Source organism: Gopherus flavomarginatus, chromosome 9 (genome assembly GCF_025201925.1).
Source record: "Gopherus flavomarginatus isolate rGopFla2 chromosome 9, rGopFla2.mat.asm, whole genome shotgun sequence".
Taxonomy (NCBI): domain Eukaryota; kingdom Metazoa; phylum Chordata; order Testudines; family Testudinidae; genus Gopherus; species Gopherus flavomarginatus.
The window spans coordinates 12011390-12034330 of record NC_066625.1 but is presented as its reverse complement, the minus strand read 5'-3'; the positions used below and the strand labels follow the sequence as shown (position 1 = coordinate 12034330).

The following is a 22941-nucleotide window of genomic DNA, read 5'->3' as shown; positions in this document are numbered from 1 at the left end:
AGCTTGGTAGAGTCAAGAAGAAAGATGATGAAGGGGGGTAAAGCGTGGCCAGCAGTGAATGTGCGAGGAGACTCTTGCGCTGTGTGTACACTAGGATTTTTCAGATCTCTTAATTCCCAACAAGTGTAGTTCCACCAATGGAAGCTGTAGGAGGACAAGGCTCAGGCTGGCTCAGTCAGGGTTAGATGACATGTCCAAGCCCAGCTTACCTTGATCTGTGCTATAGCTTACACTGGTGGTACTGCTGGAGGAGAGCACCCTTTGGGAATTACACAACATTAGATTGCAAACAAGGACCTAAGATACTGGTGACTTCCCTCCACCTCAAACAACCTCTCACACACAATCTCTTTCTTGAAATGTGCACATTTAAAACCTCTGAGCAACATCACATATTGCTTCCAAGGTATATCCTAGGCCCATAAGAGCTAGCCCTTTGCATTAAGTTTTGCTGACCTTGTAGGCTAATCAGTATATAAGGAATGGTAGCCCATGACGTAGAATTCAATAATTACTACAGCTGACACCCAGCCAGAGCCTTTCCCAGTGATCTATGTCCAGTAACAGGTTCATAAACAGTTCAGAGGGAGGAGTGCTGTAGATTTCACTTAACTCCTTATCTATCTGTGTTAAAGGGATTAAATGACTGTCATTAAAATGTTTGAGGTAAGTCTTTGATCGTAAACTTCACATCATTTTAACACTTAATGAATCTGATCCCCAATGAATCTTACTGAGTCATATTTCCCTGTCATTTCACTTACACTTCCATTATTGATATTGTTCTCCACTACTCTTGGCTCCTCATTTCTGCACAACTGTTTTGTATGCCAGGCCACTGCAATTCCCTACAGACCCAGATTGTATCTGCTGATTGCCCAGCCCAAAGAAACAGATGAAGTAAAGGAATTTCATTTGAGGTCAGGTTGGGAGGAGAAAGAAAATAATCCAGGAAATACAAGCCACACAGAACAATCTTTACATATTCACTGCACAGCTGCGTGACTGCAATTCTTTTGTAACAAGCTCATCCTTTTCTTACAGCAAATGGATGGCCCAACTCCCCCTGCTTACTTACTACAATCTGGAGATACAAACATAGGGAAAATGGGCACAATGTCCTTCCCCACCTCTGTGAAAAATAATCAAATGGTTATTTACTCAGAAGAGGGGTGAGCGTGAGGATAGCATTGTTGAGGTGAGGGGACTTCTTGCTATAAAGCTCTCATCTGTAGGGCCCTACCAAATTCATGGTCCATTTTGCTCAATTTCATGGTCATAGGAGTTTAAAAATCATAAATTTCATGATTTCAGCTATTTAAATCTGAAATTTCACAGTGTTGTAATCGTAGGGGTCCTGATCCAAAAAGGAGTTTTGGGGTGGTCACAAGGTTATTGTATCAAGTATCAGAGGGGTAGCTGTGTTAGTCTGTATTCACAAAAACAAAGAGTCTGGTGGCACCTTAAAGAATAACAGATGTATTTGGGCCTAAGATTTTGTGGGTAAAAAAAAAACATTACTTCAGTTGGTTTTTATCCACACCTTCCTCTGCAGCATGGGTCACTTGCAGGTTTAAACTAGTGTAAATGGTGAATTCTCTCTAACTTGAAGTCTTTAAACCATGACTTGAAGACTTCAGTAACTCAGCCAGAGGTCAGAGGTCTATTAGAGGAGTGGGTGAGTGATGTTCTGTGGCCCTCAATGTGCAGGAGGTCAGACTACATTATGATTGTTTCTTCTGACCTTAAAGTCTTTGAGTCAGTTCACTGTCCAATGTTTTGTCCAGTCCAATTTCAATCATTCTGCATTCTAATTAATCTCACCACTAGGGCAACTTCCCTGATGATCAACCTACATTCCCCCCCTCATTTGATTCCATATTGTTATACTCTTTTTGCCACCTGAAACAAGAAGTCTGCTGTTTGTACAAGAACTTACCGAAGGGTACATGATTATATCACCTTTAGTCACACTATTGCTAAGTTAAGTGCCATTAAACAAAGATACGAGGAGAAGGATGCTTCCATAACATCCATGTGTGTATATACTGCAGTACCTAGGGTGTGTTCCAGCTCCAGGGCAAGGTGTGGGAAGTCCACAGACAACCCCGCCCCAGCCTCTGCCAGCACTTGGTCCAGGCAAGGCATAGTACAGTTCTGCTTATTGCAAGGGGAGAGGAGGAAAATTCCTCCTTGCAACTGTCCAGCTGGAGTGAAACTGCCCTATTAATTTCAGTGGAGCAAGAAAAAAAATTAATTTATTTTCTGCCATACCCAGGAGAGAGGAACAGGCCAGACTCTCACGGTGGCCTCCTTCCTACCCCCCAAAGCATAAATTACTTGCTGCAGCAGATTACACAATTTGTAGATAGGAACAAAGAAACAGTTGAGACCCTTGAACCAAAGAGGCAAGCAGCCCTTTCCGCCTCGTCACCCTCATGTACATATAGTGACACTTTAATTAGCTCCCTGTATCTCTGACAAACATCTCCCTGGATCACACACACAGTGAAACAGCCTTTCACCTCTTACTCTTACAGAATTTGGGACCTGTACAAAAATCAGTTTCTCCCTCTCCCTCCCCTCCTTTTCACTCAGCAATTCAATGACTTGTCAGACTGTGCTAGAAACCTATTAGTGAGGATTGTAGTCTGCATGTGCTGTGAAAATCTAATGGCGATTTTATCTGCCTCCCTGTTCAAACTCCAAGCTCAATTGTTTTTCTTCCTGCCACTGCAAGGATGACTCCAAGCAGCATGGATGCCTTTCCAAAGGGTAAGAGTCATATCTTCATTGAGGATTGGAAAGAACAAGGGAGATTTACGGATAAACTGAAACAATAAGAAGAATGGCTGTGGGGCAGAGCTAGACTACCTAAGAGCTTCCCTGGGATGTTGTGTAAACTGCTCCAAGCCAGCAGCAGTGAATTCAGTGTTGTAAGCTACATAACCAGTACTTCAGAAGCACAGCTTGCATGCATGCTGGAGTCCTACAGAGGGCATGTGGCCAGGCAGAAGGACACCTATTGCATTTCCCATGCATACCTGAGGGGTTTGTCTCCCTTTTATTCTTTGAAAGCACTTGGACAACTTTCCACACCAGCAAAGTTTTACTGAATTGAAGTGAGTGGAGATGGGGGTGAGAAGAGGAGGGGACACAAGGGTGTGCTCAGAAGCTCTAGTGGAGAAGGGATTCAGCAAGGGACGCATGGGACTGAGGATAGCTGGCTGAAACTCAGGGTTTTCAGTTCACAGAATGTTATATTATTTCTGAATTTGGTTTCATCCAGCGGGGGCTGCCAGTTTGCAGTAAAGCAGGCAGCCTAGCAGCGCAATGGTCCCTAGGCAGTCTGCATAGTGGGACTGCCCTGGAGCTGAGGACCCTAGACATAGGTACCTCGCATCCTGCCAGGAAACTTGCCTCTGTTTCAGCAGAAGTTTTGTCAAATCTCTACTAAGTTCAGAGAAATATTTCACACTACCAAACTGGTATTTCCCAACTACACTACATTTCTTTGGAAAATTTCCAGCCAGCTATAATCCTGAGCACTCAACTCTTTTAACCGACACAAGGCATTATACTAGTGGTAACAGGACTCCACACAGAAACCTGCAAATTGGACTGGGAATCAATCCCCCAGTGGTTAGCATTAGTAGCATCATATTGCTCAGGAGTGCCCAGAGACCTCGGAAACACACAGGGCCTTCCAGCCATTAAAATTACCCAGAACTAGAAGTTGGTCTTTGGACACTATTATGATGTAAATGCTAAACAACAACAACTAGAGAGAGGAAATGTTTCTTCTGCTTGTATATCACCATTTCCCCCCAATCCACTGAAGAGAAACACAGATATAGTTTGTGAGATGACATCAATTCCATCATTTCAGTATCTAAGAACCTTAAATAGCTCCATTCTTGAGAGACTAAGATATGGCAGAAAGCCTGCTTTTTGTCATGACACATAGCAAAAACCAAAAGGCCTGATTCTGATTTATGCTAGGGTCTCTTTACATTGCTCTAATGGTGTAAAGGGCTTTTGTTGTCTACAAGAATCTCAGAGTCTGGACCCAGAAAATCTTAGAGATGGGAAGGGATTCACAAGCCCCTAACCTGGTTTATTTATTTAGACTTATTTCTAGCAGCAGACTGTACTCAGAGGGCGTTGAAAAAGATTAAAACAAGAAAACATTAGTATATTCACACAAATTACACACACACACACACTAAACACACAGCTGGTATATTTCAAACATGTTTTTTAAATACAGTATTTATGATTACTGCTATAATCACAATCCCAAGGATCACCACATATCTAACCATCCTTTTCTCGCATAATACACTTCAGTGCCATTACCAAATGTCAGCTGTGGTGGATCAGAGGGAAAGTGGTTCCAGAGCTGAAAATCCCTTATGGAGAATACCTGCCTGCAGCACTCCACATTTCCGTCCTCTTTAAAATTAGGATCTTTGTGAAGATCTGCTGCAATATGGAGCCTTAACACTGTGGCTGTCTCAAGTTTGTTTCTGATCTCTCTAAAGTCTGCAGCATGATGAACCTGATGTTTGAAATAATGACTTTGCTTTGAAGGGCCATCACCTTGAGTGAGTGTTCTAAGTTGTGTCCAATATTTTTCAGGGAGTTTACATTTATTCTGTTTTGTGTGTACTGCCAAAAAACTCCATAGAGATACAGCTTCTGCATTACTTAATGCCCCATAAGGCTTAAACATTAATTGGCAGTGAGAAATGGTGAACTTGATGTGCCAAGTCCATGCTTGGGTGAATTGCAGAGACATGTCAGATCACCCAGGAACCTCCAACACATGTTTAAGGATGCAATTTTATAAGGACACCACCTTCCTTCACAACACTTGGCACCATCTTTCACTATATATTGAGAAAAAGGCAACCTCTAGACAGCAATTCCTTGATCCAGCTGTCCTGAGTATCCATCCTGATTTAAAGGGACCATCACCTTCTTCTTAGGCCATGGCTACACTGGCGCTTTACAGCGCTGCAACTTTTGCGCTCAGGGGTGTGAAAAAACACCCCCCTGAGCGCTGCAAGATACAGTGCTGTAAAGCCTCAGTGTAATTAGTGCCACAGCGCTGGGAGTGCGGCTCCCAGCGCTGCAAGCTACAGCCGTAAGGGATGTGGTTTACGTGCAGCGCTGGGAGAGCTCTCTCCCAGTGCTGGCACTCCGACCACACTCACATTTCAAAGCGCTGCCGCGGCACCCGCAGCGCTGCCGCAGCAGCGCTTTGAAATGTCAAGTGTAGCCATACCCTTAGATTCTGAGTGTCACTGTCCATTCTGCTGCTCCTGTCTCTCTCGCTGACAATCAGATCTGGGTAGAATGTCTGTCAAAAGCCTGACAACCTTTTTTGGTCTGTGTGGATACTTAACTCTTTAAATTTAAATAAAAATAGAATCAAACTGATCGGACACCTAAATATTTTCATCATTTAAATCCTACATTGTAGGCCGATAATTCCACAGCTTCCGTTCAGCACCACCATTTGCCACACAGACAGCAGGGACAGGATCAGGGGAATGTCAATGTAATAAAACATAGGCAGTCTTTCGGACAGCAAACGTACATTTTTGGATGATGGGGCACTGGGGTCCCACTTTTTGCTTTTCCAAAGCCTCAAACGAAATGAAAGATAAAGTGGATCCACAATTGGCAGTTTATGCTGAATGGAGATTTTATTCCAATCTGACAACAGAGCTCTTCCAGTGTGGAAGTGAATGTAATCAACATGGCATTAGTCTGTGTTTTGGCTCAGCATTGACTGCCTGGCTACATCATTTGTTTGGGATACATTCTTGACCTTCGCTTCAGTTACTTAGCAGAGCTGCTGTATAGAGTCACTGAGTTTCCAACTGCTCATCTGAGAGAGGCAAGTTCATTGCCCTATATTTAATTTACATAGAATTCTTTAGAGGGACACATTTTCTTTGGGGAATTCTCTGGAATTCAGGCAGGTGAGAGACCAGTCTGTTTCTTAGGTATTAAGAATGTTGTCATCTAATACAAATGGTGACATGAAAACTTTACTGTTTTTACTCAAATCAGAATTCCTCACATACCAACAGCAGCTTTTTAATAGCCTCCAACCAAATTGTGACCCACAGTTCCAACCAAATTGTGAACTACTCCCACAATATATTCCAAGGCCACAAGAGACCACTGTGATCAGTCTGACCTCATGCATAACACAAGCCTCAGAACTCCCCTAAAATTTTTCCTTTCGAATTGAAGCAGATCATTAAAAAAACAAACAATCTTGATTCAAAAATTGTCAGTGATGGAAGAATCCACCACAATCCTTGGTAAATTGTTCCACCGGTTAATTACTTCACTATTGAAAATTTACCCCTTTTTCAAGTCTGAATCTATCTAGCTTCAACCTCCAGCCATTGGATTGTGGTGTGTTATACCTTTGTCTGTTAGACTGAAGAGATCTTTATCAAGTATTTATTTCTCACGTAGGTTTTTATAGACTATGATAAAGTCACTCCTTAACCTTCTCTTTCTTAAACTAAATAGATGGAACTCCTTGAGTCTATCACTGTAAAGCAGGTTTTCTAATCCTTCAGTCATCCGCTTGGCTCTTCTTTGAACTCTCTCCAATTTATCAACATCCTTCTTGAACAGTAGACACCAAAACCGGACACAATATTCCAACAGCAGTCACATCATTGCCAAATGCAGAGAGAAACTATTCCTACTCAAGATCCTCCTGTTTATGTATCTGAGGGACATATTAGCCCTTTCTGCCACAACATGACACAGGGACTCATGTTCAGTTGATTATCCACCAGGACCCCCAAATCTTTTTCAGTCACTGGTTCCCCGGATAGAGTCCTCCAACCTGAAAGTATGGCCTACATTCTTTGTTCCTAGATGTATGGATTTAGCTGTTTTAACGCGCATAATGTTTGCTTGTGCACAGTTTACCATGCAATCCAGATTGCTTTGTATAGCGACCTGTCCTCTTCTTTATTTACCACTCCCTGGTCTTTGAGTGACCTGCAAACTTTATGAGTGATGATTTTATGTTCTCCTCTAGGTCACTCATAAAAATGTTAAATAACATATGGCCAAGAACCAATTCCTGCAGGATACCATCAGAAACACACCCACCCAATGATAATCATCATTTACAATTCACAATTATATTTTCAGACCTATCAGTGAGCTAATTTTTAATCCATCTAAAGCATGTCATGTTAATTGTGTGTCATTTTAAGGGTTTTTTTTAAAAAAAAAATCAAAATGTCATGTGGTACCAAGTTAAATGCCTTATAGAAATCTATTACATCAGCATTATTACCTTTATCAATCAAACTTATAAGCACATTAAAAAAAAAAGATATCAAGACAGGATCTATTTTCCATAAACGCATGTTGACAGGTGATAATGAAATTAATAAAGAATTAAAGAAGAGTAATCGAATCCCTTATCAGCTGCTGCATTATCTTGCCCAGGATCTATGTTAGGCTGACCAGACTAGAGTTATCGGGGTCATCCCGTTTATCCTTTTTAATTATTGATACAACATTATCTTTCTTCTAGTCTTCTGGAACTTCTCCAGTGTTCCAGGACTTACTGAAAATCAACACTAACTATCCAGCAATCTCATTAGCCAATGCTTGTAAAACTCTTGGATGCAAGTTATCTGCAACCTGCTGATTTTAAAGTGTCTCACAACAGTAGCTGCTGTAGAACATCCTCATGAGTTACTATTGGAATGGAAAGTCATAATCATCATATAATATGACATCATCTTACTTCTCCCCAAAATACAGAACTAAAATATTTATTCTGCCTTTTCTGCATTATTATTGATAATTCTTCCACTTCCATCTAATAATGGACCAATGCCATTGTTAGGATTCTTTTTTGTTCCTAATGTACTTAAAAGATTCCTCCTTATTATCCTTAACTTTGCTGACCATAGATTTTACTTTGTGTCACTTATCAATTTTCCACAGTTCTGAGCTTCTCATTTATATTCATTAGTACTGACTGCTCCTTTCTTCCATTTGTTACTTACTGTTTTGTATAGCTGCTTTCACTAACCCTCTAAGTCAGGCACTTTTTTGAAATCTGTACAACCTCCTTCCCCAACAATTTCCAATTGTGTGTGATCAATTCATGATCACTCGTACCTAAGCAGTCACTAATTATTAGTTCTGTGATCAAATCCTCTATCTGTCAAGACGAGGTCAAATACAGAATTCTCTTCTGTCGGATGGAACACTTTTTGAATGAGGAAATTGTCATCTATAATATTTAGAAATTCCAAAGATGTTTTAGTAGTGGCAGAGTGAGACCTCCAGCATGTCACTCAAATTGAAGTCCCCCAGGATCATGCAGCTCCCCTCTTCCCCTGACACATGATAGTTAAGGTGTTTAAGGAGCCAATTATCCTGTTCCCTAGTGCGATTTGGTGCTCTGGAGCACACAAAAATGAATACTATATCTTATGCTTTATCTGTTAGGACATAAGCACTGAAGATCATTTCCTTCCGAGTTGCCAGTGACTCTGAAACAGGTAATGTCATTTTTGACAAAGTGCTACTCCTCCTTCCCTGTTGCCTGCTCAGCTCTGAGCTACACTACAAACTTATGCTGGTTTAAATCCACAACCTGAGCGATGTAGTTCTCCCAAGCCATCCCCTGTTGTAGACAGCGCTATGGCAACGGGGAGGAAGGGGCTTCTCCTGTCAACATAGCTGCCACCTCTCCGGGAAGTGGATAAACTATGCTGACAGGAGAAGCTCTCTCGACAGTGTGGGTAGTGTCTTCACTACGCACTACACCGGTACAACTGCAGCACTGTCAGTGTAGACTAGCTCTCAGTCCTTCATAAAGAGGTTATAACCATTGATTTTAACATTCCAGTCACGCAAATCATCCCATCAGGTTTCACTAATACCAACTAGATCAGGTTTATGCTCACAAATGAGTAACTCCAATTCTTCTTGTTACCCAGGCTTCTAACACTGGTGTATAGGCAAATAATTCTTCTCTTTGTGTCCTTTGATTACTTGAATAATTATATTCTCAACATCTTAATTTTGTGCCAAAAGTGTGCTCATTTCTCCCCTCTTTTTACCCTCCCCATGTGTTATTAGTTTATTTCCTCTTGACTAAGCTGGCTAACCTGTCCCTGAGAAGATCAGTTCCCCTTCTACTGAGATGGAGGGCATCTAATCCAGGGGTTCTCAAATGGAGGTCAGGACCCCTCAGGAGGTCATGAGGTTATTACATGGGGGGGTCACAAGCTGTCAGCCTCCACCCCAAACTCCACTTTGCCTCCAGCATTTATAATAGTGTTAAATATATTTAAAAGTGTTTTTAATTTATAAAGGGGGTCGCACTCAGATGTCTGCTATGTGAAAGGGGTCACCAGTAAAAAAGTTTGAGAGCTACTGATCTAATCTATATGGCAGCTTTCCCCACAGAAGATGGATGAATGTTCCACAAAAACCAAACCCTCCACCACTTACTTAGCCAGGGGTTCATTTCCTACCATGCAACATTAAAAACTTCAATAACTCAGTACAGGAGAAGGTGGTTCAAAGTACCTCCCCATTTTCTCATCCACTTTCTTCTGACACTACCCTTACCTGTCCGCCCTTACTGTGAAACTGGAAATTCCCCAGTGACTTTCTTCCTCTTCAACCACTAAGGACCACTTGACAGACTCCAAATCCCAAGGGCCGTCCTTAGGCATTCAGAACCCCTAGGTCTTAGTGTCCATCCTCCTGACACTTCCTACCACTGTTCTGACCACTCCGGCAGGCTCCCACCACAGCTGACTGCTGCAGCCCAGTGAGTCTTCCCCCAGAGGGGATCTACGAAACTGTTAAAGAGCCATTCAAGTGGTAATGAAGCCATTTTACAGGTATTTGCCAACCTCCAGGTATGTACTGTCAGTTTCCAAATTTACTGACAAAAACAGTTGTGCATTACTGTAATATTTACTCAGAACGTGTTAGTCTACAGGACTTTAGTTTAAATTTTGCTTTAAAATATTTCATTAGTGTGTTGCTGAAGATTATAAAATCACTTCTCTAAAAAATCCTTGCAAAGATTTTTAGATGCACAATCTGGGGGGTATTCATCTTTAGCCTTAAATGTTTGGATCTTCAGACATATAGTTTTTTAAATAAATCCTTCAAAAAACTACCCTTATCTAAAATACACAAGCGAGCCCGGGCTGCTGTCGGGTATAGGGGCACAAGTTTAATAATCCTGCATAGGGCCCCATAAATCATAAGGACGGCTCTGCCAACTCTTCTCCCATAACCCTGGTGCAGGGCAGGTCCTGGCTGCTCTTCTTTCAGAGCAACAAAAGAATTAGAGAACATCACCGTAAGCCTCTGATTTCACATAGACCAGAGGAAAATAAAATAAAATAAAATAAGGGATCAAATGAGAACCTAACAGAAGCAGCAGCACTGACGACAACAGGAAGGAATTGTGATGTCTTTTGAATTATTTGATAAAAATACATAAAGTAATTGGATCACCAGACAAAGGCTGAAATGACATCAAAGGAACTGAAAATGAAGAGCCAAATTTGGAGAGAACTGTAGCTTCCTCTGGACATGGTGTTTATTCATGTAAACCAAGACAAAAAATACAAAGTCCCAGTAAACAAAACCTTTCTAAATGTTACTTTCCCTAAGGTTCCAAATGACATTCTTTTTTGTGTTTGTGACATCACAATGGAATTCAAAACAGCAGCAGCAGCAGAACAGAAAATAAAGGAACAATAATTGAAGTAATTCTTGCAATCAAATGACTGTGTAACCGGAAAAAACATAGAAGGGTAGTCACTGTTAACCTCCGAATCGTTTTCTAAAACTTTGCTTGTTTTCAGCTGTGTTACAACTCAAATCAAAGACCCTTAAAAGTGAAGTCTCTTTTCAAAATGGTTTTGCATCTATATTTTGTTTACTCCAGCATGGCTTTACCCTGAGGAGATGTTTGTGGTACAGCTTTCTTCTGGCGTAGGAGTCTTTTGCAGTTGATATTTATTAATATTACAGCCACTGTAATCGCACCCGATGATTGTGTGGGGGTATTTTACAAATCTAACGATATTCATTTCTGTACTTTATTTGTAACTTGACTTATTGAACATATTTAGTTCTTATCTGCTTCTCTCCTGGTTCTGCTCCCTGTACAAAAGCCCTAGGGAAGGTACCTTTCCATAACCTTTCTGTTAGTCACAACTGCACTTGTGCACTCAGTAGTCGCTGGAGTTAGTAGATACTGATCCTTGCCACGTGACAGGCTGTATATTTTTGTAGCTCTGATCTATGCCCTGTGATTAGGCATCAGAAAAGAAAGAGCAAACTCAGTCCACCACTCCTGCAGGTCACACTTTTAAATATAGCAGTGATTTTTTTTGTACCCGGGACCCCGTTGATGTGCACTCTGGCAGCAACTTCTTTGTGTACGCTAGTGCAATGACCTTTTCTTCATGCCTGTGCATCCAGTATGGATGCACTAGCAAAACTACCTCTTCATGTGCACCAATGCAATGACCTTCTATTTGTGCCTGTATCCCATTTGCACACACTAGTGCAACCACCTCTTCTTCACACTTTGGTCACTTGTTAGAGTGCACTAGACACAGTGATCTGGCAATGCACTTTGCTTTCTGCTCACATGCACTAGTGCAGTGTGGTGACTTCTCCATGCCAGTGCTTTCTGTTCAGGTAGGTACAGTGACCTTTTCATGTCTGTGAGCTGCTCAGGAAACCAATGTGCACTCTTTCCCCTTCCGCTCATTAAATGAGCTGTGTGATGTAGCAGGACTGCTGATGTCTTCAGAGACACTAGAAGAATGTTAATATATTTATTATGTATTTTTGTTATGTGATGTTAAATGTATTATGTGAATGTGAATCAGTGCCTGCAGAAATTCCACAAAGGTGCTGTATGTAATAAGCAATGCAGTGCTGGTTCTGGCAGTGCAACTGGGAACTTCAGGGGTTTAATATTCAATGTCCATATTTCTAAAAAAAAAGTCAGTGCATGTCAATACTTCACTGCACGAATGTGCATCTCTGTACTTGGTTTTAGTCCCTGATGTTAACAAACATTAGCAGGTTTGTACTGCAGGTGTCCCTATTTTACTAGGCACTCATTTTGCACATCACATTCAGAGGGGCCAACATCAAGCCAAGAAATAGTTTGTGGTTCAAATGGCAGATCTACCTTATCACTACCTCTTCTTACCTTTGAGTTGTTTTGTAGACCACGCAAAGAAGGATGTTTTGTATATACAGGATGAGGTGGAAATAAAACATGAAGGTGACTGCGGAAAAAATAATTTGGATAATTAACCATTGGGTCAACTTACCTAGAGAAGTGAGGATTCTCCATCGCTTGAAGTGTAAGTCAAGACTGAATGTCTTTCCAAAAGCTCACCCAGAAATTAGGGCCCTGATGCAGGAATCACTTGGTGAAACTGTATGGCCTATGCCAGGGATTGGCAACCTGCAACATGTGTGCCAAAGGAGGCAGGCAAGCTGATTTTTAGTGGCACTCTGCTGCCAGCTGGGGTCCCGGCCACCGGCCCCACTCACCCCACTGCCTGCCTGGATGGATGGAACTGCAGGCTGGCAGCTGGCTGAGCAGGGCTGGCAGATGTGACCCCGCCTGTCAAGGGCCGGCAGACAGAACCCCAGACCAGCAGTGGGCTCAGTGGGGCCAGCGGACCAGACCCCACCTGGCAGGGGCCGGCGGATGGAACCCCAGACCGGTAGCGGGCTGAGCGGGGCCGACGGACAGGACCCCGCCTGTCAGGGGCCGGCAGACGGAACCCCAGACCGGCAGCAGGCTGAATGGGACCAGCGGATGGGACCCCGCCTAGCAGGGGCCGGCGGATGGAACCCCAGACTGGCAGCGGGCTGAGCAGCTCAGCCCACTGCCGGTCTGGGGTCCCGGTTGCTGGCCCCGCTCAGCCTGCTGCCAATCTGGGGTTCCATCTCCCGGCCCCTGTAAATGTAAAATGTTACTGTCACGCAAAATCTTAAATTACAGTAAATAAATGAAGACTTGGTACACCACTTTTCAAAGGTTTCTTATCCCTGGCCTATGACAGAACTAGGAGGATTATCTCAATGGTCCCTATGACTAATACTTGAACTCTCCTCCACCCCTCAGGACCTCCTGATCCCACAGCAAGTTTCCATTTCCCCTCAATTCTCAGAGTCCCGGTACATTCAGATTTAATGTGTACACACTTGTGGAGCCCTAGCTAATTTAATAACCCATGATTCCCAGAAAGTTGGATCCCTAACAAGATAACACCCTTCCCCCCTCTCCCACCACCAATCAGACAGGTTTTGATTAGACTTAAATGTACAGGCATGTTAGAAGGTGCTAGTTACCGTGTGCTAACATGCATGTTCTAAGAGTCTAAATCAGGCAGGGCAGTTTATTATTTAACATGTGCTAAGCTGGTCAAGTTAAAGCTGAGGCTCCTTCCAGGCTTGAAACTGATCAGTTTAGCCTGTGTTAAAGTCTAAACTTCCTTGTCTACATCGGACTTTTAGAATGCAGACATTAGCATCTTTTAGCTAACACCTACAAACAAACCGAAAAGGTCTTATCTATCTCGGAAATTGACTGGAACAGCTATTTCAGAATAAGCTATTGAAACAGCCTCCCCATGTAGACAGCTTTTCAGAATTCTGTTCTGGTCAATTTCCCCACATAGACAAGGCCTAACTCCTAGTGGAGACCAAGCCTAGAGATCCTTCCACTGTGTGTGATGCTAGTAAGTGATGGTACTTTTGCTGAGGAGGATTCTATTGTATGGAACTGGCCCCTCTGAAATTACTTATCCTCACTTTAAAAAGCACCTTGAATGATGGTATTTCCCCCAAAAAAGTGGTTTCACAATCCTCACTGATGGCCCTTTAGTTTGTACCCTCCCTTCAATCTCTCCTCCCTGGTTAATTTGCAAGTTCAATTTTTTTTTAAGTATCTATAAGGATATTAGTACAATATACAACTATATATTTGTTATTCTATCACATTTTAATGAGGAAGGTAGATAGATAAATTCAATTCTAATTCTTAATTCTGGGGGCTCTCAATCAACAAGTATCTGGTTCCAGAGCCATCCTGTTTAGAGCCTCTTGACCTAGTCCAAAGGGTCACAAATAGCCAAAAATACTCCTGATTCTGCCCTATACAACACGGAGTCTCTCCTGTCTTCCATATAAGCTGTCACATTTCCTTGCCTATCAGCATCTATTTCTATTCCAACTTTATTTGATTCTTCTCATCCAGAAACAAAAAGGCAAATTGCACACCCAGTTTGTGTCTCACACGGGAATCAGGCTGCTAGCCTAGTTAGAGGACTAGACAATTTACAGAGCCTGAAAACGTATGAATATAAAGACAGGAAAATGTTCTTTATCTTTACAGATCCACTTCTCTGAACTGTAACCAGAGTTTTGTTTTTCTCACCAACCAGCTGTGAACTAATTACAAGAAGTTCTAACTAGTCAAGCTCCCTCTCCAAACATATGGATCCAATTAAGTCAAACTGCAGCTGATTTTAATCAATCTTCCTTGAAGCAGCCAAACTTGAAGAATCTCTTCTCCTTCAACTCGAAGAGCTGAGGAGAGCAGGAAAAGCAGGAGAGTGGTATTTGCATAAGGAACACTTCACCATCCGCTCCATTGCCTGTAAACACAAGGCTCCTAGCAGTAATAAATGCTAATTGAGCACTCTTCAGAAGTCTTTCCTCCCATTTTCTCCAAAAAGCACTGATTTGATCAGTCCCTTTTGTTCCTGGCTTCAAGTTGCTGTTTCCCCCAATAAGTAGAGGGCAGACTGCCTGAAGTGTTCTGGACTGTTTAACAAACTAAACCACTTTCTGAGGCAGCAGCAGCACTCTGCCCATAATATGTAAAAGCAAAAACACAGCAGCAGACATGCTCTCCCATTCCAGCACGGGTTGCCATAGCAGAAATGGATGCAGATGAGTGACTACTTAACTGTATGTGGTCCCTCTGCCTTCCATACCAGCTGATCTCCTCCTATCTCAGGTTTAAAAGATTTCAGTTAGATGTGTCATGGGAAAGGAGTGATGTTGTCTCCCTACAATCCAAACATTTTTTTTTGTTTTTTTTGTAATTTGAGGTTTTTTATTAGCAGTAAAGATCTGAACAGCGAGTAATATCCATGCTACTGTGTTTATACCAGTGAAGGAAAATCAATGCAGCCCACAGCTAGGTGTCAAGAGCCAAAGGAGTATTGGGAATTGAAGGGTGTGAAGGTTGATGGAGCTTCTAGTCATAATTGAAGTTGTCCCCAGGCAAGCAAGAGAATACAAAGAGACGTCAGATACTATATACGCTGCTGCAGATACTCATCAATTTCTTCACTTGCTAATACAGGCTTAGGGAGGATAAATTACATACCTCCTAATACAACAGCAGCTTTCAAAGCACATACCTGCCCTCTGGCCCAGTTAGTGCCATACAGTTAGCTGAAATGCAGTATCAGTGCCAGCAGCCAATTCAGGGACAGGCAAAGGCAAAATGACCATACTCCGATACACAGGCATGTAACAACGTGTGAGGATGTTTTTGAAGATAACTTTTTCATGTGTCAATACAGTAAAACCTTGATGGTCCTGAACTCTTGGCTACTAAAGGCTGAACGTGTCCCTTCAGATTTGAATTCACCGCATATGGTTTTATGGATTGATCAGACTTCAGTAAATAAAGATTGGTGCGCTTAAATTGTTATGCTTGATTTCACTCACTTTCTATCACACCCCATCTCCCCAACACATCATCAAATTTTATACACTCTCTTGTAAGTAACTTTTTATTTATTGCAGTCATTTATTCCAATAATGGCTTACTGATATATTTTTAAAGGAAGTGCTACAGATTAAGATTTGGCAGAGTTTTTTTTTAATTTGTTCATTGTCTTCTACCTCTTTTATTTTTATTTTATTTTCTCTGATCCTCTGTTTTTTCCACTTCTGAAATTTTACAAGGGGACTTTTTCTTCAGTACATTTTAAAAAAGTTATTTTGTACCATTGCCATTTTTTCTCCTTTCTTGCTTTCCTTTCCGACTAAGATATTATTTTAACCCATCATCTCCTTGATTTCTACCTGAGGAATGAGCAACAAAAAATAAACTGACTTGGGCACGTTCCAGTGAGTCCACTGGAGTGTGGAATTACCTTTTTCCCACATATTCTCCTTGCAGTATCTGACTGAAGAGATTAATAGCGGGATAACCCATATTTAATGGGATTCAGCAGCTGATAACCCAGTCCATAGCAGTGCTTAGAGTCAACAGAAGTGTTTACATAGGATATAATTCTGAGCCTGGGCCTGCTGGGGATTTGGCACTCAAGTAATGAATAATGAGTCTTCATTAGCAGGCAGGGGCATTGGGCAATTTTTATACCGAGGGAGCTGAAAACCTTTGAACAAAACCAGAAACCCAGAATATGGTGGAATGGCACATTCGGCTGCTATTATTACTTCAAGCCAGGGGGTGCTGTTGCACCTCCAGGACCAGAACCTCTGTTAACAAGGCTGTTTTTCCCTTGTAGGCAGTTCTGACATCTTGACCACTCAACTGGGTGGGTACTGGTCAGTAATTCACACCTTTTCAGCACTCAGCCTTGCACAGATCCATCTCCAGTTGGAGAAATCTCAGTTGCCCAAGGAGTTAATCTCTAGTGTTCTCTTTTCCTTGCTATTCACTTCCTGATTCAGAGGAACCAGAACTCCAAGCTTATAAGGTATGCACAAAGAGTAAGCAGATAAGGAGAAGTTAAACAAATAACTAAGTCCAAGCCTTAGCCCTCCCAAACTAGAACCAAGAATGTTGTTAACTTAATCCAGTTCTCCTCAGGTGGGTTCTCCATCTAACCTCTACTGATGGGGCTTGCTTTCTCCTTCTTGAACCAGCTCAGACAGATGAACTCTTCCTCTTCTCTATGCCTGCCTGTCCTTTTGTCTTCCTCACATCTTTTCCTTTTCCCTGCATCCCCAGGTCTTTTTTGTCCCTCTCCAGTCCCCTCATGTAGCCCTGATCTGCACTGCACCATTGTTAAACTCTGGGGTTCTGAGCACTGCAGGACCGGAGCTAGGGTTTTGAGCACCCTAGGCGGACGGCAATGTCGCCGCCCCGCGTGCTGGTCCCGCGGCTCCGGTGGAGCTGCCGCAGTGGTGCCTGAGGAGGGTCCGCTAGTCCGTGGCTCTGGTGGAGCTGCCGAAGTGGTCCCTGCGGGAGGTCCACCGGAGCCGCGCAAGCAGCCGACCATCCGCAGGCATCACTGTGGCAAGTCCACGGGAGCTGCCTGCCGCCCCCTCCGGTGGCGTCCTGACCCAGGGGACATCCTGGGCTGCCGGCTGCCACGGCAGCGCCCTGACCCGGGGGACACCCTGGACTTCGGGCTGCCGCGGAGGCGCCCTGACCCGGGGGACACCCTGGACTGCGGGCTGCCGCGGAGGCGCCCTGACCCAGGGGACACTCTGGACTGCGGGCTGCCGCAGAGGCGCCCTGACCCAGGGGACATCCTGGGCTGCCGGCTGCCACGGCAGCGCCCTGACCCGGGGGACACCCTGGACTTCGGGCTGCCGCGGAGGCGCCCTGACCCGGGGGACACCCTGGACTGCGGGCTGCCGCGGAGGCGCCCTGACCCGGGGGACACCCTGGACTGCGGGCTGCCGCGGAGGCGCCCTGACCCAGGGGACACTCTGGACTGCGGGCTGCCGCCAGCAGCTCAGACTCCCTCTCTGTCCCAGCAGCTGCGGCTGCTCAACCATTTAAAAAAATTTGGGGCCGCTTTTTGGCACCCCCAAATCTTGGCGCCCTAGGCAACCGCCTAGTCTGTCTAAATGGTTGCAACGGCCCTGGAGCACTGCCACTGAATTGTACTATTGTGAAGTGCACTACTAGAGCCTGGGACGAGTTTAAATGACTTGTGTTTGAATTGTGAATTTTGTGAAGAATACAACAAATACTGCGCCACCAGAGTTTGCTTACATGGTGGGCCAGTGGTTTTATTATAACATGAAGGCTCTGTCTCAGCTTTGTCTTTGATGTCCTGATCCCAGCCTTTATCATTACATCATTTTCACAGCATTAAATGAGCTCAGCTACTGAAATGACCACACCTACCCACCCACTTCTGTCAAAAATAAGACAATTAGCAAAACTATATGAAAGGCTTTGAACTTTCCTGCTGCAGACAGACCTTAGAAGTTTGGTGCTGGGCTACTGGCGCTGCTGACACTGATTATAAACAGCAGATCTCTCTGAGAATCCCAAACAAAACAATGAATACTCTGGCCAGAATGGTGATGCCCCAGTGCTGGGAGCTAGCAGCTACCCTGAAGCAGTGAGGACAGATTAAATATGATCTGAGTGAGTTGTAACCTACTCTGAAACCAACGCTGCTGTTGTGTATGTTTGGAGACTGGAGCATCAGAACACCAAACCCAATGTTTTCATCTCCTTCTGATGACAGAAACCCAATTAAAGGAGAGCTGGGTGACAGGTTTCGCGTTAACCACGGCTCGGCAGAGGCACTCAGCAGCTCTCAACTCCCTGCTTTATCAAAGCTGTCACTTCCCCCGTCTCCAGGAATTGGTAATAAAAAAGAGATTTGATTTGCCTCTAATAGGTGTCAAGATAAAATCAATGGTCTGTCTGAAATTCGGGTAATTTCAAACCTGCAGGTTTTCTACCACCATAAAGCAATTTACACAAAAAGGGGAAAAGAGAGAAAGGAAGAAAAATTAAAAGAATGAAATGTTACAAGGCTGGGCTGTTCGGCACATCAGAGAGAGATAACACTGCTCAGAGCAGGATGGCCTTTGATTAAACACAAAATAGGCTTCACTTCTCGCTCACTCCAGCCTCTTTCAAACAGAAGATGCTTTAAATGCAACACTCCCACCCCTCCGTCTTCACAGAGTAACAGTGTTAGAGACATGAGAGCAGCCCGAGTAAACAGCTCCTTCTATTGCTGCCAGCTTCAGGGAGAGGAAGACTTCACTGCTGTATCCAGAATAAAAAAAGTTGAAACTCTTGCTTATGAGGTGGCTGAAGCATCAGCCTCAGCAAAAAGATAGGAAAATCCTGCCGTGCCATGGCGAAACCAGCACTTTAGCTTTTCTTTCACTCAGATTTCATATTTCATAGCTTCCTCCTCTTGGGAAGAGTGTGCGGATCACAGCCACTGCAACCTGTTCCTTCCATACCCCATCATCATGTTCTGGACTTGAATAGCTTCTATCAGATAAGGCCGCAACTACTGAGCTTTGCTCAGCACTAATGGTAATGATAGTGGGAAGCTGTAATTTAAACAGCGCAGAGGCATTTTTATCCACCTGTCATCATAGTGGAAAACAGAGTGTACACAACAGCCCCCAGAGCTAGAGCTGCAGCAGTGGTTAGTTATGGCTAAGAAGTTTGCTAGCACAGACAACAGTTCAGAGACTTCTAAACAGAAGAGGTTTTCCAAGGATACTGGAAAAAGCATCTGTTCTTGCATGCCTGAATACATCACCAAAATCTCAATATGACAACATCGTACACAGATAAGGGTGTGGGGGGGGGGCTCGGTTTGGCCTTCTTGCGGGATCCTTTCCCAGACCGAAGGGGAAAGATCTGTGGAGTGTGAAAGGAAGTTTGTCAGTATACCCACCCACCAAGGCTGGACTGTGCCAAGCTAATAAGCCCTTCTGGCCCTGCCCCATCTCTTACCTGGAGAGTGAGCTTTTCCAATTTCATTTCCAGAGACTTGTTCTCTTCTTCTAGCCGCCCTCTCTCAGCCTCCAACTCTTCGATTTTTAACCTGTAAAGAGAAGGGGAGGGAGAAATACACTGAAACTCCCAATGCTCTAACCCTGCTTTAGTCCCACCATTGGAAAGAGTAAAATAAGGAGGACCCAAAGACAGAAATCACACACCTGCCATAAAAGATTCTTCCAATGGAAAGACATCACATTAAAAGAAAAGAATAAAACACCATTATTGCACCGTTAAGTACACACAGGTAAAAGAGTAACTCATCGGAAAATTCAATATTTACAGTTCCTAAACCATTGTTACCTTGGCCATGTCACACTGTTCCTCTTTGTTCTTGCTAAATGTTTATTTTCGGGGGAGGGGGTGTTTTTTCAGTGTGTGTGGGGTTGGTTTTTAAAGAAAAAAACACTAAGCTATTTAATAACGTTCTAGACATTGAAAAGTCATACATCACTCAGGTAAAAAGGGTGAGAGGCACTCTCATCTGTCATTACATATAAACCACCAACATCCTGGGCACCTACTTTTTCCAGAAGATGCTGCTGTATGACAGCATCTTCAGATGTAACTTAGAGTTACTCCTGACACTATGTTTAAAAGTGCTTTTAATCCTTCAGGACATACCAAAGGAAGAGAGAATTTTTTCTGTAAGGAAACAACATAGCAGCTACTGAAGGTCAGAATCAGATACCCAAGATGTTCAGAGTCAATGACATCCTCATATTCAATATGCCATATTTTGGCTCAAAACCTCTGATAAATCTCACACCACCATCCACCCTCCAAAACTAAAGGGTTATGTTTATCTCTTGCCTCCTACAGAACAAGCACTCTGCACTGTGGTACCAGATGAAGGTTCCTGCTGCCCTCCAATACCAAATGTGTCTCTAGAGAAAGCATGGCTTGAAAAAGGATCAAGCTGAAACTAGATTATGGTTGAGCCATTATGCTTATATGGTATTTTTGATGTACGTTTAAGGTTTAATAACTGATTCCTGTCCTTAATTTCATGCCCAGGGAGATGTGGTGCTTTATACACTGGTGCTGTTCTAGTGGGATAGAGAATGTGTGTTCAGAAGGTTTGTTATAGTCTGAGATGTCTGCCATTTTGCAGTACAGTCTGTCTAATGCTTTTCCCCTCTCGTCACTGAATGAGATTTTTCACTTGCTGTCTTATGAAATTCAGCCAGTTGAATTGTTCAGCTGTTTAAATTTTCACTCTGCCTCCTTCTGCAAAGAGAGAGATGTGCACTTTTGCAATGGAGCATCTAAGGGTATACCGACATTGCAATTAGACACCTGTGATTGGCCTGTGCCAGCTGACTTGGGCTTGCGCGGCTCAGGGTAGTGGAGCTGTTTAATTGCCATGTAGATGTTCAGGCTTTGCCTCCAGTCCAAGCTCAGGGACCCTCCTGCCTCGCAGGATCCTAGAGTCTGGGCTCCATCCTGAGCCTGAACCTCTGGACCGCAATTAAACAGCCCCTTAGCCTGAGCCTTGCAAGTCTGAGATGGCTGGAACAGGCCAGTCGCAGGTTTTGAATTGCAGTGTAGAAGTACCCCAACAGACTGCAACCAAAGGCACCTGCTCCCTACTTCCATTGTAATGGAGAACCAGGGTGCAATATCTCATCTTTACTGACTTGGCACCCCTCCTCCACACCCAAGCAGTGGCCTGTCTCTTGTGCTGGCTACTGGGACCAGCATTGCTGTTCTCAGTGCCAGAGAGATTTTTAAAGACTCATTAGTACTATATCTATTTATAGGTCACTCCTCTACTAGCCTGTAAAGAGCCCTGAATCTCCACTGGGGGATACTAAGAACCATAGGCAAACAGTTTGTGCTCCTTAGTCTTTCCTGAACAGCCCATGGAAGCATTTCCCAGTGGCAAAGAGAGAGAGGCACGGGATATATAAACAGAGCAGAGCACTTGCATTTGGCAGTTAAACTACCAGAGAAGATAATTACTTATCATGGAAACTTTTCATTTGAGTAAACTCTGACTCAGGGCCCAGTTAGTGTTGTATCTGGATTCTCCAACAGGCAAAAAGGCAGTGTTAACCTACATGCAACCTTGTGCTCCACCCATCTAGGTGCCAACAATAAAAAATGTGGCATCCATTTTATCCCCAATTCTCAGGTCTCAACTTGCACACCAGAGTTACTCTTCCTCAGCTGTTCTACAGGTGTTTGGAAATAGAACAACCCAGGACAGACTCAAACGAGGAAAGACAAAAAGTAAACTAGAAAGAGGCTCAGTACCATCACCTATCAATTTAACATTTGACCTAGACTGAATACAAATGCAGCTTTTCAGTGGGAGGAGGAAAGAAATGTAATTTACTTGCTACAATATTGATACTATAAAATGCTGAGTTTTACTGGTGTAGGAAGCATCGTTGAAATTCACTACTGAATATCTACCAATTCATTCATTACAGAGAAGCTTGAAAACATGCAATGGTTTAAATTCTTGACAAGATTGCTTCACATCTCTTACAAGGCTTTCCTGGAGCAGATGTAGTGAAACTAAAAGTAACTCAAAAGAGAAGTCTCTAAAGGCACAACGTATTTTGACAGTCTCCCAAGCTCGAAGTGGGAGACCTAGTTAGTGAAAGATCACCAAGGAGTTGCATTTGCTCTGACCTGTGTATTTACCCCAGTATCTTGGTCTTGCATGTGTTTCCAATTCCAGATAGTTGGAATCATTCTGGTGTTGGGCACACAGCATATGTACCGCTGTCTCAATTTAGAAGGACAAAACAACAAAGGAAAAAAACCTACATCTCCAACAAAGCCTATTCTACCAGGACGGCTGAACCATGAAGTCCATGAGAGACCTTGCCATGCAAATCTCATTTATCTGTGAAGTGCTTATATGCTATGGTAATGGATGTCATAGTAACACCTGAGGCAGACAGACTGACCAGTCCTATTTTTTTAAGCAGGAAAAAATGAAGTATTTCTCCAACTCTCTCCTTCCAGAAAGCTCTCAGAGTCCAATGGAGCTAACAAGTGCTCCTGTTTTTCTCCTTATTGTCCTTATTTATAAGATTAAAATGTTGGCAGATATAGCACAGCACAGTGTGACTGGCAGC

The 22941-nt window shown here is 43.3% G+C and overlaps 1 protein-coding gene across 3 annotated transcripts in view; it reads right to left on the bottom strand.

Moving 5' to 3' along the window:
• MAD1L1 (mitotic arrest deficient 1 like 1) overlaps positions 1-22941 on the bottom strand; it is a 543068-nt gene that overhangs the window by 197999 nt on the left and 322128 nt on the right. For all 3 annotated transcript variants that reach the window (XM_050966318.1, XM_050966316.1, XM_050966319.1), the window contains exon 15: positions 19802-19892. In XM_050966318.1, coding sequence (XP_050822275.1) covers positions 19802-19892 — 91 coding nt within the window. The remainder of the gene's footprint in view (positions 1-19801; positions 19893-22941) is intronic.